Raw genomic sequence first — 17,768 nt, forward strand, 5'->3', positions numbered from 1 at the left:
TAGAAGTGGAAAATGAGGCTCAGAAAGTTGAGAGGTTGGCCTCGGGCCCATCTCTGGGAAGCGGCGAGCCAGGGCTGACCAGCTCTGACTCTGGAGCCCACACCCTGAGTGTCTGAGCTCTAGCCCGGAGTTGTGTGTGGGCAGTAAGGCCCCCAAATATGGGGGCTTCGGATGTCATGGGGGCAGATTCCTTGTTTTACCAGTGAGGAGGGTGACGTTCCAAAAGGAGGTGTCTGCCTCAAAATCAAGTAAGAAGTGCTGGCAGAAAATGCTAGAAAGCAAGCCTTGTCCTTATGCTCCTTCCCCAGGACTGCAGGGGGGCTTGTACCATGAGGATTTGTACTGGATGCTGCCACACAGGAAGAGCTGCCCACCCTGCCAGGGACTGTGGGGTTCTGCTCTTCATCACCCAAGGACGGCCTCCTTCCTGCCGCTTCTCTCTGTGGTGCTTTGGGGCGCCCTGCTGTGGGCCGGCTCCTTCCCTGACCTGGCCCGGGGAGCAGGGACCTTCACCCTGGGGGTGCTGGGCCCCTGGGACTGTGACCCCATCTTTGCCCAGGCCCTCCCCAGTGTGGCTGCCCAGCTGGCTATAGACCGAGCCAATCAAGACTCCTCATTGGTGCTGGGCTCACGGCTGGCTTCTGTGGTCCTTCCCACAGGCTGTGACACCTCTCATGCCCTGGCCACTTTCCTGGCCCACAGGAACACCGTAGCTGCTTTTGTGGGCCCTGTGAATCCTGGTTACTGTGCGGCAGCAGCCCTGCTGGCCCAAGGCTGGGGCAAGACCCTCTTCTCCTGGGTGTGCGGGGCTCCAGAGGGAGGAGGGGAGCTGGTGCCCACCTTGCCTTCGGCTGCCCACGTGCTGCTGTCTGTCATGAGACACTTTGGCTGGGCTCGTGTGGCCATTGTGTCCTCCCACCAGGACATCTGGGTGGCCACAGCCCGGCAGGTGGCCATGACTCTCAGGACGCATGGGCTGCCAGTGGGGCTGGTGACCTCGCTGGGACCTGGGGAGCAGGGGGCCACGGAGGTCCTGAGGCAGCTCTGCAGCGTGGATGGCCTGAAAAGTAAGTGTACTGGGTGTCTTCTGCCTGCGGGCTGCATGGACTTCATATGACTGCTGATGGGGAGTTTCCTCTGCATAAGACTCTAGGCTGAGCACTTGGCAAGGGCCCTCCATTTAATCTCACAGTAGCCCCGGAACTAGTCCAGCTGAGGTCTGTACTTTGCAGCTCAGAGAAGGTAAGTAACTTGCCCAAGTCACACAGCTGACAAGTGGTGAAACTGAATTTTGAGCTCTGATTAAAGCTTTAGTTGCAGGGGGGCGGGAGGCAAGGGCTTTCTCTCATCTTGCCTGGTACAAGGAAGGAAGGAGAGTGAAGCAGTACCTGAGCCAAGCAAGGGAGTTGAAGTCAGAACCTCCACACCGTGGCCCATTTGGGTCAAAGAAACTAATTTAGTGAATCAGGACTAGCATTATAGAAAAGAAAGAAAGAGTATGGAATAGAAAGAGAGAAGAAGGGAACTCAATAGTATAGAATAAACTAGAATGGAATAAAAGCAGGGAAAATCAAATTCAGTGCAGGTATTGGGGAAGTGTCGCTCCGTAAAACTTCCGGTTTTGTGAGTGTGCTTAAGTCATGAACTCAGCTTTGTGAGGTAAATGAGGTAAGATGTGTTTCTCACTGTTGGACCCTGGTAACACCATTAGCTAGCGGCTGAGGCCACATGCTGTGTTCTGTGTTTGAGGGACCTGAGGCTAGTGCTGGTGAGGGGGAGCGGGGTGAGCGGCCAGCCTCTGAGCTTGTGTGGCCGGTTAGCGGGGTAGAGCTGAGTGGAGAGTGAGACCTGGCCCAGGTGGGCCTGCCACCCCCTCAGGAACAGTGCCTAACTTCTCTGAGCCACAGTTTTCCTGTAGGTAAAACAGAGATAATGCAAGCCACCTCACACGGTCATGAGGGGCAGATGTATGTGACCAAACACTTTGTAAACATTTGATCCAACCTCAAGCCACAGCACTGCTCTGGGTCTGATGCTGGCTGGCTCTGGGGATGTGGGGAGGAACTGGCCAGGCCCTAGCAGTGGGGAGCTTGTGTCTGGCAGGAGCTGCTCTCCTTGGGAGTGGGGAGGGCTTGACAGAGGAGGTGACATCAGGGCAGGGCCTGGAAATGAGGGGAAAGGCATTCCAAGCAGAGGGAGTAGCTAGTGCTAGGTCGCATGTTAATGGGACTAAGAGAATGCACGGTTCAGTTCTGTGCACCTAGAGCACAGTGACAGTGGGTGGAGGAAACCTCATCAGACTTTCTCTACCCCTGTTGCAAGGACCTGAGTTTCAACCATGTTACTGGCTTTCAGAGCTAGGAAGCAGAGTGGTTAGAGGCACATTCTCTGGATTCAGGTTTCCAGTCTCACCTCTTATCAGCTGTGTGACCTTAGGCATGTCACCAAACTTGTCTGTGTTATAGTGTCCTCATCAGTGACATGAGGCTAATAAAAGCCCTTACATCAGAGGGTGAGGAGATGGACTAGTGCAGTAAAAGGCTTAGAACAGTGCTCAGCACACAGTGAGCATGGCTTGCAATCAATCAGTGCAAGCTTTTCCCAGTCAATTGCTCCTTCCCCAGCTGTGTGGACCAGCTTGCCCTTGTGGCCAACTCAGAACAGCACCTCCAACTTCTGAGAGGGCATTTTGCTGAGAAACCAGAGCTAGCACCAGGCAGAGCAGAGGGAACAAAGAAAGCCCTAGTCTGTTTTCACCAAGTCCTAGTGGGTGCCTCTCCAGGGGTCCTTTCACTATTCTTGGATGGGGAGGGCTCATGGGCCATGGCCCACATAGTGTGGCCACCCAGGGGCTCAGCAGAGGCTGGGGTTCTAAGCTCTTGCACATGACCAGGGATCTTCAGGCTCCAGCAAGGAGACCCTCAGCCTTCCCTTGTGGCTCCATTTTCCTGGGTTTTCTGGAGAAAGGGATTGCAGTAGGAACATGGGCCACATACAAAACAACTGTGGCCCCTTTTGGGCTGCAGTTGTGGCCCTTGCCAGGGACCCAAGTGGGGAAGAGAAAAATTAATCAGAGGACTCTTAACCTTGGGTAAAGTGCTCTCTTCTGCTCTGGGTGTCTGGGGGTGAAATTGGCTGCTGTATCAGTAAGGGCCTATTTCTCTTACTAAGGCAAAGGAGAATGTATTCAGGTCTGCTTAGACCAGGGACACAGTTGAGATTACGAGCTGGTGATGAATGGATAGACAAAATGTGGTTTATCTGTACAGTGGAATAGTATGCAGCCATCAAAATGGATGGAATACTGGTAGATGCTACTACATGGATAAGCCTAGAAAACTTTATGCTAAGTGAAAGAAGCCAGACACAACACACCATGTAGTGTATGATTCCACTTATATGAAATATCCAGAACAGGTAAATCCATATGGACAGAAAACAGATTAGTGGTTGACTGGGGCTAGGGGAAGGGAGGAATGGGAAATGACTACTTTGTGGTACAGGGGTTCTTTTTTGAGATGATAAAATGTTCTAGAATTAACAAGTGGTAATGGTTGTGCAATTTTGTGTATATGCTAAAACCACTGAATTGAACCCTTTTTAAAAGGGTGAATTTTTTTTTTTTATTGAAGGGTAGTTGACACACAGTATTACATTAGTTTCAGGTGTACAACACAGTGATTCAACATTTATGTACATGATAATTCTAGGTACCAGCTATCACCATACCAAGTTGTTACAATATTTTGACTATATTCCTTATGCTATACATTACATCCCGGTTACTTATTTATTTTACAATTGGAAGTGTGTATATATATATATATATATATATCTGTGTGTGTGAGGGCATCTCTCATATTTATTGATCAAATGGTTGTTGACAACAATAAAATTCTGTATAGGGGGGTCAATGCTCAATGCACAATCATTAATCCACCCCAAGCCTAATTTTCATCAGTCTCCAATCTTTTGAAGCTTCATGAACAAGTTCTTACATGGAGTACAAATTCTTACATAGTGAATAAGTTACATAGTGAACAGTGCAAGGGCAGTCATCACAGAAACTTTTGGTTTTGCTCATGCATTATGAACTATAAACAGTCAGTTCAAATATGAATACTCATTTGGTTTTTATACTTGATTTATATGTGGATACCACATTTCTCTCTTTATTATTATTATTTTTAATAAAATGCTGAAGTGGTAGGTAGATACAAGATAAAGGTAGAAAACATAGTTTAGTGTTGTAAGAGAGCAAATGTAGATGATCAGGTGTGTGCCTGTAGACTATGTGTTAATCCAAGCTAGACCAGGGCAATAAAACATACACGGATGCAGAAGATTTCTCTCAGAACGGGGGGGTGAGGTTCTAAGACTCACCTCTGTTGATATAAAAGGGTGAATTTTATGGTATATAAATTATCTTGTTTTTAAAAATCTTAAAAAGAAAAAAGGTTTACAAGCCAGGTTCAGATCCTGGCTCCACCACCATACTGGTTTTGTATCTGGGGGCCACTTAGCCCCTCTGTGCCTTGGTTTCCTGATCTAAAGTAGAAGTCATGATAATCATACTTCTTAGTGCTATTAGATTGATTAACTAAATGTTCATAAAAGTACTTTAGGACAACAGAGTAAGCTATCAATAAATATTAGCAACTGTCAGAGCCAGAGGCAGAGAGGAAGTGTGGGAAGTTGGTCAAAACTATTGGGTGGGCAGGCTGGACAGGACATATCAATCAACCGGTCCGCAGTCAAGGGGATTTTTTTTTTAGCAGGTTGAAGCTAGATTTGGTGACCTTGGCTGTCACTCTAATGGAGGGAGTAGGAGCGAATGAAAGGGAAACTCTGCCTTTCCCCAGACTGATAAGGAGGGGCCAGGGCTGGGAAGTGGCAGCAGAGTGGGGTAGGGGGTGGACCTGAGAGTTCCGAGCAGCTCTCCAGGGCCACAGAATTCCGGGCCACAGGGAAGGCCTGAAGGCGAGCCTGCCCCCTCTGCCCCCAGTTGTGGTGCTGTGCATGCACTCGGCACTCCTGGGGGGCTCCGAGCAGACCACCCTGCTGAGCCGAGCGGGGGCCCAGGGCCTGGCGGATGGGAGGCTGGTCTTCCTGCCCTACGACACCATGCTCTTCGCCTTGCCCTACCGCAACCGCTCCTACCCGGCCCTTGGGGACAGCGGGCCCCTGCAGGAGGTCTATGATGCAGTGCTCACCATCAGCCTGGAGTCCGGCCCTGTGGACAAGGCCTTTGAAGCTGCCAAGGCCAGTGGAGAGGTGACTGCCCACCTGCAGCCAGAGCAGGTAGGTCAGTGCAGACCCTCACAGGGCCCAAAGTGTGTGGCCACGGGCACCGTGTGTGCCCCTCACCCACTCTAGGCCTTCCTGGCCCAGGCCAGCCACCCACCTGGCCAACTAGTCCCTCCTCTCTGGGCACATGAGCTGTCCCTATGTGACGAAGCGTCTCTGCCTAGTCCCTGGGTGCACTCTCTCTCCATCTCTTTCCACTGCTCATATGGGTGTATGTGCACGTGCACAGGTGTGCGTATGTATATCTCTCTCTCTTCCTTCTCACATTATTCACTCTTTTGGCCTGCCTTGAGAATTCACCTTTTCTTGTATCTCTTTCTTTTGCTTCTATTTTTCTATCTCCAACTTAATTCCTTTAATTCTCATTTCTGGCTCAGCTATTCTTTCTCTTGCAGACATTCTTCCTCTCCTTTCTCTGCACCTTTGTGGCAAATTGTGAAAATCAGAAGGAGAGAGGGTCAGGAGCCCAGGAGAATGGGAGTGTTTGAAACCACTGCTGTGACCTTGTGGTGAGGGCGACCGCTGCCCGCTTGGTTTTGGCTTATGGGACTTAGCTGCTTGAGTCTCCCTGCGGATGTCGGCTTCTCAGTGATGAGACAATAACGTCTGGAGCGGGTGACAGGGATGCAGATGCTGAGGGAAGCTCATGCCACCACTCAGTCCCACGACAAATGTGGATCGAGCCCCTCATGTGTACCATTGCACCAGGTGTCAGGGGCAGTGATGGGCAAGGCAGGCCTGGCCTTCAGGGAGCTTCCATTCTCTGAGGGCCAGACAGACAATAACCAAGCAACCCGATAACTGAATTCAAATAGTGATAGTGTCGCCAAGAAAATAAAACAGGATAAAGTAACGGAGAGTGGCCAGGATGGAATAGGTGTCAAGAGCGAGGGTGGGCAGAAAAGCCCACTCCGAGGAAATTGTACTTATGCTGAGCTCTGAATGATGAGAAGGCAGCCAGTTGAGCATCTGGAGGAAGAACAACCAGGCAGAGGACAGCAAGTGCAAAGGCTTGGAGGCAGAGTGAGCATCAATGGCTAGAGAACAGGCAGAGGGGAGCGTGGAGGGGCTGGACTGTCATAAGTGATGGGGAGAGAGATCTGACCTGTGCTTGGGGCCTGATTGTGTGAGGCAGTATAAGCCGGGGTAAGGAGTCTGAACTTACCATAGTGAAATGAGAAACCATCAGCAGATTTTAAGTAAGAAATGATTTGATTTATGTTTTTAAAAAGTCACTTGGTTTGCTGGGTGGGGAGTGGCCTGAAGAGGGCCAGAGGAGGCAAGGAGGCTGGGGCCCTGAGGAGGCTCCTTGTGGTCCAGGTGAGGAGGGAGGGGGGCTTGGTTTCAGGTGGCAGGAGCACAGGTGGTGAGAAGTCATCAGCTGGGCTGGGAATAAATTCTGAAAGAAAGCCAAAAAATTCGAAGATGAAATGGAAGAGAGAAAGAGAATAGTTGGGAACCAAGCTGAGACTCGAGAACCCGGGTGGCTGGTAGTTCCATTTCCTAAAATGCAGGAGTAGGGTTTGGTGTGGTGGAACCAGGCAGACCTTTGTAAGACCAGGAGTTCTGGTTTGGACATAGGAGATTCATCAGAGTTGGTGGCGGTGGTGGCCGCCACCATGCTGACGGCTGTGGAGGCTGAGTCTGCTGCCAGGGGACCGAGGCAATGGTGGGACCACAGAGGGGACTGTGTGGGGGTGCTGGGGGTGCTGGGGGATGATAATCCAGACAATTGCTGCTGGCAGGAGGGCGGCTCAGGGATGTCTGGGAGCCTGTGCCATGGGGCTATGAAGTTGAGGGACCTTCTCTCCCACAGGTGTCCCCGCTCTTTGGAACCATCTACGATGCTGTTGTCCTGCTGGCCCATGCTCTGAACCGCTCAGAGAGCCACGGGGCAGGACTTCCGGGGGCCCGCTTAGGGGCCCACACAGGGGCTCTGAATGTGACTGGCTTTAGCCAGAGGATCCAGACGGATGAGAAGGGCAGGAGGCTGGCTCAGTATGTCATTTTGGACACAGATGGTCGTGGGAGCCAGCTGGTCCCCACGCATACCCTGGACACAGGCACATGGCAAGTGCAGCCCTTGGGCAGGGTCATACACTTTCCAGGAGGGGCCCCTCCTGTGCGTGACTCCAGCTGCTGGTTTGATCCCAATACGCTCTGCATGAGAGGTAATTCATCATCCACCCATCATTCATTAAGGCTTTCTATGTGGACAGTCATGTGAGGGTCAGGAGCAGGTGCAAAGAAAAGAGCTGAGACCCCGTTGAGAAGTCTGAGCCGACAGTTGGGAAGCGCCAGGGAAGACTAGCTGAGCAGGGCTAAACCGCAGAGCACAGTTCCATCTCTCAGCTCTCCTAAACTTCCCGGCAGCCTTATGATGAACCATTATCATTCACAGCCCCAGTGGAGAACAGAAGTTCAGAAAGGTTTGGTGACTTGCCCAAGGGCAAACAGGGAGGTGGTGTCTGATGGGCAGCCCAGACTTTGATCCCTCATGAAATTGCACTGACGTACATGTGCGAGGGCACATCGAGTGAACACACACACATGTCAGCAAATGTAACTGCACTGCCTGAGGCAGCCCTAGTTACAGTCACCACCACTTACCAGCAAATTCAGGTTTGGCCAGGTTTGCCTAGGTCCATGCCCCAGACCTTTAGTGGCCCCCCACCCCACTCATGACCTAGGCTCTACCTGCTCTTCCAGCCCCATCTCCCAATACTCCTCTTTGCATTTCCCCAACCATATGCTGTCCTTTCAGGCCTCCCCAGGCCCATGTGGTTTCCTCTTCCTGGACTACCCCCTGCCTTCCCCAACTAAACCCTACCTATCCTTCTAGAACAGCTCTGCAGTCAGGGCTGGAAGCCCCTCCTCTGCTCCCCACAGTCCCTGGGTCCACAGCTCCATTTGTAGGATGTGTGTCCTGTGCTGGGGAGGGCCAGTGCCAACTGTCCTCCACACTAGATGGCAGCTCATAAGAAGCAGCCTTCACCCAATTGTTTCTTTGCCCTCTTTTCTTCCACATATATTGAGAACCTACTATGCACCAGGCACTGTACTTATCCCCAGGGACATAGGAGTGAATGAGACAACACAGAGCTGCCCTCATAGAGCTGATTCTGAAGATTAGCCCTCGGGCCTGTTCTCCAAGGGCTTCTGTCTAGTGCAGAGACAGGGGCAGCCAGAGACAACACCACATGGTGTGGTCCCAGCCATGACAGGGGCAGCCAGGGGCTGATGGAGCCTACAGATCTTTACAAACTCCTCCTCCATTAGCCCTGGCTTACAGACTTCACTCTCTGACAGGTTCTAATGAATTTATTCAACGAATCAATCAGCCAACGTTTATTGAGCATCCACTGTGTCCTAAGCTTGGCCCTGCAATGGCAGATAAGATTCCGGGCCATTGTCAGCCCCTGTGATGGGGGCCAGGGCTGAGGGCAAATGCTCTAGGATAAGGCCCCAAGAGGGGACCCCAAGGGGTGGTGGGAACCTGAGCAGCAGCACCAGCCTTAGGATTTCTCTCCTCTCAGGAATCCAAAAACAGCCACTCACCCTCCAGCGCAGGACTGTCATGGGTATCACCAGAGCGGCTGGCCGGGCACCATGGATAGAGAGACCAGACAGCATATGCTTAGGGCTGCAGCCTACACTGGTGCTGACTAGCTGTGTGATCTTGCGCAAGCTGCGTACCTTCTCTGAGTCTCCACTTGTCATCTGTAATTAGGAACAAAGACCCAGCACCCTCATCTGCCAGTCCTTGCACATGGGATGGGGCAGACCCCAGGACCAGGCCTCATATTTCCAAGGGGATGGGAAGGGGCTACACGGTCACATGTCCTCAGTGAGCACCACTGCTCCAGGTGGCACCTAGGAACCCTGGACCAGCCGGACGTGTCCCGCCCAGGGCTGGCTTCTGTGTTTCCTATGGCTCGGGGTCTTGTTGGCAAGAGGATGTGCCATGGTCTTTGTTTTCTCTGTTTCTATCTCAGAATGTTGCACCTTAAAGATTCATTTATTCGCATCTCCTTCAGCCTCTGCCTCATTCTTTGGTGCCCTTTGGCAACAAGACCCCTTGAAACAGTTGTCCAGCTCATGGGATTTAATGTTACCTCCCTTCTCCTCTTGAATCCTCCCCACTGACCCTCCCACCACTCTCTCGACATGAGCTGTCTTATCAAGGCCTCCCGTGGCCTCCACGCGGCTGGCCGGGGCCCAGGGCCAACTGTTAGTCTTTGCCTTGCTTGGCCAGAGAGCTGACCTCCCTGGGGCCACACTCAGAGCCTCTCCAGGGCTCCCAGTCACTGGCGCTCTTTCTCAGTTACCTTCTCTGTGGCTCTGACCTGTTAACATCAGCTCCTGTGTGCTCGGTGCTTTGAGCTTTGCTTCTGTCTGCACTCACTCCCTTGGTGTCTTATCCATTCTTGTGGCCCCTGCTCCAGCCTTGTTACCTCCTAAAATCTGTATCTGGCCAAACTCCTACTTAACATGCCCCACAGGATCTACTAGATACTTGGATATCTAGTTGGCATCTCAAACTTGACATTGTCTGAAGCTGAACTCCTGACCTGCTCCCTACCCTGCCTCCCACTGTCTCCCCCAGGCAGGTCATGGCACCCTGTCCTCCCTGCGACTCAGGTACCCTCCATGTCTGTACACCCCATGCCTGGCCTGAAGGCTCAGTCTTTAGAAGTTGCCCAGAAGCGGAGCCCTCACCCCACTCCACTGCCTCCCTGGCCCTAGAACCCACCGGCTCTCATTAAATTACCGTGGCAGCCTCCCAACAGGTCTCCCGCTTCTGCCTTGCTCCAGCACCTCCACCTGGCAGGTTGGAGGATCCTTGGGAAACAGTCAGACCGGGCATGCCCCTGCTCAGAACCCACAGAGGCTCTGCATCACCCGGAGTCGTCACCCGGAGTCGAGCCAGAGCACTTTCCTGGGCAGACTTCGCTCCCTGCCCTCAGTCTCCTCCCACTGTGTTCTGCCCTGCCCTCCGGCGCCCCACATGCTTCTGCTGTGTATCCTTTGTGCTTGCTGCCACCTAGGCCTGGGCACAGTTCTGCAGCACCCCTGTGCTTGTTCTCTCTCCACCTCACAGCCGGACGGGAAGCTTCCCCGCAGGAAAGGCAGGATGGGGCAGTGGTTAGGAGCCCAGATGCCAGTGCAAAATTGCCTGGGTTTGAACCCAGAGCCTACCACTCATGGACAGTTACTTATCTCTCTGTTTCTTCTTCCAAAAAGTCATGATCATGACCGTACCTACTTCTAGAGGTCATTGTGCAGAATAACTGAGTTGAAATATAGAACTTCCTTAGAACAGGTGCTCAGTGCGATACAGAGAACACTGCTATAACGAGCTCTATGAGGTATTTGCTGCTATTATTATGATCTGGGCTTAACTCAGACAGGGGGCTTGAGCAGGGGGCAGACAGAACAGTGTTATCTTCCTACAAAAGGGCGGGCGGGAGGGAGGAAGGCGAGGAAGGAAGAAGAGGGCTCCTGTTCTGCGGCAGCAGAAGTCAGTGTCCTCTCTCTAGCATGGCTCTGGGCATTTTGCCACGTCGCCAGTTCAGGCAGATCCCAGGGTTGCCCATGCAAAGTAGCCCTTCCCATCTTGCCCAGCTGTCCCAAGCGGTCTCTTTACATCTACTTCCTGGCATGAGGGCTGGAAACTTGGATCCCGTGCAAGGAGGGCTCTCCTACAAGTCAGAGTGAAGGACAGACACTGAAACTGGCCGCCAAAACAGGTAGAGAGCTGGCCAGCATGGGGGTGTGTAAGGAGAAGTAGCTTAACAATTGACAAGAAAGGAGTTTTTATTCAGCTCCTGTGTTCAGGCCCTGTTGTAAGAGCCAAAGACACATACAGGCCCTGCTATCTGGCTGCTCTCAGTCTGAAGTAAGGGGCAGACAAAAGGCCATAGTGTGACTAGGACTGTAGTGGTGTCTGAGCAGGGTCCACTGGGCCCGGGACAGAGAGCCAGAGACAGAGACCCAGAGAGAAGTCTGTGAATCAGTATCTGTGCATCACAAGCAGTGCAGAGGTAGGACCTTCCCTGCAGGGGGCCATTCTGAACCTCACTGGGGAGAGTGCTGGGCTGGGTTTGTGTCCCCATTTCCCAGAGGAGGGCCAAGGAGCAGGTGCAGGAGCTCAGGGGGGTGTCTATTTTCCTTGGGTGGTTGTTACCATTAGGACTCATCTCCACACTGGCTTCCCCACAGGTGAGCAGCCCCCAGGCAGCCTCCTCGCTCTGGCCCTGACCTGTATCCTGGTGCTAGCTGGTGGGGCCTTCACGTGCCTTATCAGGTGAGAACCTGAGCCTCGTTCTGCCCTTCTGTCTGCCCCCACCCCACCCCACAAGCCCCCTCCTGTGTGCACAGGCTTCAGGGGGCTTTCTCATCCTCCATCCCAGGACCTCAGGACCACCCAGCATCCCTGTCCAATCTAAAGCCTCAGTAGGGCCCTGTCAAGGTTGGGGTGCCTCCTGAGGAGATCCATCTGAGATGTGGGGAAGAAGCCTGGGGCCTCAGACAAGTCTCTGCCCATCCCTGAGCTTCAGGCTAAGCATCTGTACAGTGAGGGCTCGGCCCGGATGACCCCCAGGGCCTCTCAGCTTTGAAAACAATTCTCCCTGGATCTGAAGTCCTCTGTGTCCTCTGATCCTTGGCTACATCCAGGAGAGTCAGCGTCCCAGCCCCAGCCTTCACCCCAGGCTCTGGCTACTCTTTGAGGCCTCCAGGTGACATGGGAACACAGAGGCTGGGGACCAGCAGGCACGTCAGTCCAGGGGGGTCCAGCCCCTGTTGGGGGGTAGGGCTCAGTGGTGCTCTTTCAGCCTGATTGGGATTGCTGGGGAGCCAGGAAGGGGAACAGGGAGAGGAAGGGTGGGGCTCTGGGTAAGTCACAGGTCCAAGGGGTTAGATCGAGGAGGGAGTGACATTTATACTGTCCCCTCTGCCCTTTGCTCTCTCACCTCCAGATTGGGTATCCAACAGCTGCAGCTGGTGCGGGGCCCCCACCGGATCCTGCTGACAGCCGAGGAGCTCACCTTCATCCATCGGCCCCTGAGCAGACGAGTGGGTGGGGCAGGCACTAGGCTGGGTGGGCAGGCAGCAGACTGAGGCCTGGTCTCAGTTCCTGACCATATCTGCCCCCTCCAGAGGCTGCTCATGGACAGTGTGAGTGAATCAAGGAGTGTGGTGGATGGTGGGAGCCTGAGGTCAGTGGCCCAGGGGTCAGCAAGGAGCCTGCCGGCCCCCCAGGAGCCCACCAACGTGGCCCTCTACCAGGTGAAGGCCTCTGCCCACCCCTTGCCTCAGCCTGAGGAGCTGTAGTCAGTTTGGGAGGAGCCAAGGGAACCCACAGCCTCCTGGGCCTCTGTATGACCCACTCCTGTTACAGAAAGGGGAAACTGGCCTGAAGAGGGGCAGTGACTTCCCTGGGTCCCACAGCAAGTTGGCAACAGGGAGGAAGTGGGAAAGAGGACCCCCAACCCCCAGTCCAGCATGGTTCTCACCTTGGGGAGCCACCAGTTCCTGACCTCTTGGGCCAGGGCACTGCCAGCACGTCACCCCAGGGCCTCTCTCAGCACTGGGCTGGCCTAGGTCCACCACCTCCTGCCTGCTTCAGCAAGGGATAGTGAGATGAGATCCCAGGTTCCAAGGCCCTGCTGTGGGGGACAGGGCCTGGGCCACCAGCCAGCAGGGAGGCCAGAAAGTCAGAGGTTAGACCAGCAAGATTCTAATGTTTCTGAAGACACTGTGATTTCTCAGGTGCTGTGTTCTCAAATTCTATACTTCGCTCATGCTCCGATTCTCATATTCTGTGACTCATATTCTGATGAGCCAAGCTAATTGCTTCTACAGGAAGTGACATGAGGCTCATGCACCTTCTGTTCCACCTTCTCCCCAGGGGAATTCCATCTCTTTTCTATTCTGCTGAAAGGAGGCTTTAATGATGTACAAAGCATGTTTTGTCTGCTCCTCTGAGTTAGCTGACAGGCTGCGGGTGAGAGTGAGGAGACAGAAATCCATCAATGACAAGGGGAGAGAGGGCTAAGGTTACAGTGAGTCTGGGGCTGGCCGGAGCTTGGACAGAGCCCCAGTCTAAGGCTTTGCCTCTCCAACCCTCCTGCCTCCTACCCTAGAGTCCCTGGGTCACAGAGCCTGGCTCACTTCATGCGGACTTGGGGTGTCATGGGTACCTGAGGCCTGCAGTGTAAAGCTGACCTTGGGAAGAGGAGTTAACATGCTTTATATCCACCATCTCATTAGCCCATGAGATGTGGGTGGGGGTATCATTCTCGCTTACAGAATTGGAACAGGAGACTTAGAGAACCGAAGTCACTTGCCCAAGGTCACAGAGCTAGGCAGGGGTGGGGTTTGGGTCGGAATTTGGGTCGTCAGCCAAAGCAAAGTTCTAACATTTGTTTCTATTGGCCAGGCTCTGCCCCTCTTGAATTGGAGCTCACAGAAAGAACACGTTTATGGGGAAGCAGCTGAGGCTGAGAGAAGCTGAGGGATTTGCCTGAGGTCAGCCAGCTGGGGACCAGCAGTCTTGAACTCTTGCTCTTCCTTGAACAGGGAGAGTGGGTGTGGCTGAAGAAGTTTGAAGCTGGCACTGCCCCTGAGCTGCAGCCAAGCTGCCTCAGCCTCCTGAGGAAGGTAGGGCTGTGGAGATGGGGGAAGGGCTGCAGAGGGGGTGCTGTCAGGAGACCCCTACTGGCCTAGAGTGGTCCTTACTCCATGTGGAAGCCTCTGGCTTCAGCAAGGAAATCCTCCCTATATCACGGTCACCATCCTGTTGCAGGCACCTCAGTCAGTCATACACCGCACCATCATTACGGCACCCGGTGTCCCTACCAGCATCACTACCGCTCCAATGTGACCGTCACCATGGCCACCAGGGACATGATCCCCTGTCAGTATCAACAAACGCATGATCAGCACCACCCAAGGACTTCACCCTGTACCTGCCAGCCCTCCACACATCCACCCATACGTTCATGATTTATCGGGTGCTGTCTATGTGTTAGGCTGTGTTCTGGGCTTGGGGAGAGCTGTGGAGAAGTGAGACAGGGTTCCTTCCCTCAGGGAGCTTCCAGTCACTTCCTGCTGTCACCACTGCTTAGTGTCATCACTAATCACATAAGCCCCTTCACCCCGAGACTGTCACCACCCCAAGAGGCATTGTGGGATGGAGGATGAAGCTCGGGATTCACATCAGGACAATCCCAGGTGGAATTCTGCCTGTGACAGATACTTAGCTTTTCTGCAAAACGGAGCTCTACCCTAGAGGAATTATGAGGATTGGAGAAAATATATAAATTACCTAGAACTGTGCTTGGCCAAGTAGTGTGCCTTTGATAAGCGGTGAATTTTATCGTTATTTCCAACATGGCCGCCATCTGAAATCAAGTTCAGAGAGATTAAGTAACTGGAGGTTAGGTTAGGCATTTCCTACTGGGCAATCTTGAAGCCAAGTGAGTAGATGTTTCTTAAAAGGTTTATATACATGGCCAAATAAATTTGCAAATTGCTTAGGTTAGCTATCGGACTTCTCAGAATCATTAATACACTATTCTTATTATCTATGACTGTGTAACAATTTACCCCAAAATGTAGTGGCTTAAAACAACTGTTTTATAGCATCTTACACTTGTGTGGGTAGGAAATTTGGGCACAGCTCAGCTGGGCAATTCATCCGCTCCACTTGGCCTTGTTTGGGGATCACTCAGTGGTATTCAGCATGTAAATGGGCTGCCAAAGGTTGGCAAACAATGGCCTGCAGTCTCAATTAGGCCCATTGCCTGTTTTTATAAAGTTTTACTGGGACACCGCCATGCTCATTTATGTATTATCCATGGCTGCTTTCACCCTACGATGGCAGAGGTGAAGACTGTATATGGCCCAAAAAGCCTAAAATGTTTGCTACCTGGGCTTTTACAGAAAAGTCTGCGGACCCCCAGTCCAGTGGGCTGACAGTGGCTTTACCGAATGCTCCGTGCCTTGGCAGGGCAAGTGGTGAAAGAGTCAGGGAGACCTCTCCTCCCACTCTGTGTGTTCTCAGGGCCTCTCCACATGGACTCTCCAGGATCGTGACTCTGCGCAGGACTAGTTACAGCAGTTCATGGCTCCCAGTGACAGGAAATAGAAGCTGCCAGTCTCCTAAGACTCAGTCCCGAAATGCACAAAACCACTTCTACCACGTTCTGTTGGTCACAGTAGTCACAGAACCTGCTCAGACTTGAGGAGAGGGAGCAGAAACCCCACCTACTGATGGCAGGAGTGTCAAAGGATTTGATGCCGCTCTTAACTCACCATATATGCTAATATGCTTGTGAATCTCTAAAGGGGGAACACTATTCAGGTCTCCCTGACATAGGTGACCCCTGAATTGTTTTTGTAAGAACCACACCAGAAAAGGGTTCCATCTTTCTGTTTGGGGCAAATGTTAGTATTATCGGTTGGGTTTGAGCTCTCTGACCTGCTTGGCAGCCTTCAGGGAGGCTGCTTTCTGTTTGAGCCTGATCCTTTCTGCTCCTCTTCTTCTCATCAGTCTCTAGGGCCTGGGGGAGAGAATTTATAGTTTTCCGATCCATGATGCCACTTAGGTTGGGAAACAGGCCTAGATCCCTATACTGTGGAGCTGGCTGCAGCTACATTCCCTTATTCATTCATGATGCTTCCACTCACTCGTTCACTCACCCCTTCATCCGTCCATCCACCCATCTACTCATCCATCCACCATCCATCCATCCATCCATCCATCTGTCCATCATCTATCCATCCACCCAAGCAATTCTGATGCCTCTCTGTGCTCAGCCTTGTGCTGGGTGCTAAGTACTAGGGGCCCAGATATGGGTGGTACCTAGCCAAGCACTGAGAGGCCCCTGTGGACTGCTAAGGTGCCCGTTGCCCCAGCAGATGCGGGAGCTGCGGCACGAGAATGTTGCTGCCTGCCTGGGCTTCTTTGTGGCCCCTGGAGTCAATGCTCTGGTGCTGGAGCACTGTGCCCGGGGCAGCCTGGAGGATCTGCTGCGGAACGAGGCACTGCGGCTGGACTGGACCTTCAAGGCCTCCCTGCTGCTGGATTTGATCCGGGTGAGAACCCTCCCTGGGCCTGAGCTGTGGGGGCAATGGGGCGGGCAGGGAGACAAGAGATGCTCAGATTTCCTATACCTGGGCTCTTTCCAGTGTGAAAAAAATCTGAACAGTGTGGGAAAAGGTGAGGTGAGGCAAAAAGGTGTTCTGGGGTCCATGGGAATTCTGAGAGGATCTGGGGTCCCTTTCACTCGTCACAGGCCTAATGGACCCCCATTACATCCACTCCAGGGTGTGCGGTATCTGCACCATCGACACCTCCCTCATGGCCGCCTCAAGTCCCGGAACTGTGTGGTGGATGGGCGCTTTGTACTGAAGGTCACCGACCACGGTTATGCAGAGCTCCTTGACGCTCAGCAGGCTCTGCGCCCCCGGCCAGCCCCTGAAGGTCAGCTCACGGGTGGGAAAGGGGCCGCAGGAGGTTCTGAGGCCACTGTTTAAATCGGTGCTTGTGAGGCCAGGGGTGAGGGGGAGACCTCCCACCCTCTGGCACTTCCTGAGTGTGACCTCGAGTTGCAGGCTCTTCCTCTGAGTCTCAAGCCTCTTGCCTGCGAACGGGGTGACCAGAGGCACATGCTTCTCCCAGGGTTGGAGGGATTGGGCAATGACACCACTTGTGTGAAGCGCCTGCCCATCTCTGGCCAGCTTGGGTGGCCAGTGGGTGACGGCGGTGTGGCCCTGCCCTGTGATTGCAGAGCTTCTGTGGACAGCCCCAGAGCTGCTGCGGGGCCCTGGGGGCCCCGGGCGGGGCACCCTCAAAGGGGACGCCTTCAGCATCGGCATCATCCTGCAGGAGGTATTGACTCGAGGCCCGCCCTACTGCTCCTCAGGGCTCTCAGCGGAAGGTACAGCGTGCTCCTCCTCCTTCCCCGAACTTTCCTGGGCTGGAGTCCCCACGTAGTTGGGGACTGTGACCCACAGGAGATCCAGGCCTGAAAATAACCACACAGGCACACTCGCCGGTGTGTCCACAAGAACTGGGTCTCCTCGGCTAACACCAGGCAGCCTTTAGCCGCTCTACTAAGTGGCAGCTGAGCAGCTCCAGGGCTAGAGACACTGGTTTCTGGGTGAAAGCCTCAACCCCTTGCCGCCTTTCCGTGTCACTGCCATGCGGTGCTCCGGCTCTAACCACCCACCACCCTGCCCGGAATAGACTGCGCCCAGCAGACCTCAGTTCTTCCCCAGCTGTAGCATTTACTTGCTGTACACAAATCACTAACCCTCACTGAGCCTCAGTTTTCTCTCTTTAAAATGGGGGTCAAATTTTAAATGCACCAGACATTCAGCCCATGTGTGATGTGGCCAGGCTGCTCAGTATCTGGGGGCTTTGTTCTCTGACTGGGTGGGGCTCCTTCAAG

The 17,768-nt window shown here is 53.3% G+C and overlaps 1 protein-coding gene across 1 annotated transcript in view; it reads left to right on the forward strand.

Annotated features, from left to right (window-relative positions):
- Nucleotides 1–324: 324 nt before the first annotated feature.
- LOC118917525 (guanylate cyclase D-like) overlaps nucleotides 325–17,768 on the forward strand; it is a 37,127-nt gene continuing 19,683 nt past the window's right edge. The window contains exons 1-10 of the mRNA XM_057507201.1: nucleotides 325–1,067; nucleotides 5,006–5,301; nucleotides 7,124–7,478; nucleotides 11,530–11,614; nucleotides 12,288–12,384; nucleotides 12,469–12,597; nucleotides 13,891–13,971; nucleotides 16,234–16,410; nucleotides 16,642–16,798; nucleotides 17,106–17,255. Of these exons, the coding sequence (XP_057363184.1) occupies nucleotides 347–1,067; nucleotides 5,006–5,301; nucleotides 7,124–7,478; nucleotides 11,530–11,614; nucleotides 12,288–12,384; nucleotides 12,469–12,597; nucleotides 13,891–13,971; nucleotides 16,234–16,410; nucleotides 16,642–16,798; nucleotides 17,106–17,255 (2,248 nt within the window). The 5' untranslated portion in view covers nucleotides 325–346. The remainder of the gene's footprint in view (nucleotides 1,068–5,005; nucleotides 5,302–7,123; nucleotides 7,479–11,529; nucleotides 11,615–12,287; nucleotides 12,385–12,468; nucleotides 12,598–13,890; nucleotides 13,972–16,233; nucleotides 16,411–16,641; nucleotides 16,799–17,105; nucleotides 17,256–17,768) is intronic.

Source organism: Manis pentadactyla, chromosome 9 (genome assembly GCF_030020395.1).
Source record: "Manis pentadactyla isolate mManPen7 chromosome 9, mManPen7.hap1, whole genome shotgun sequence".
NCBI classification, from domain to species: Eukaryota; Metazoa; Chordata; class Mammalia; order Pholidota; family Manidae; genus Manis; species Manis pentadactyla.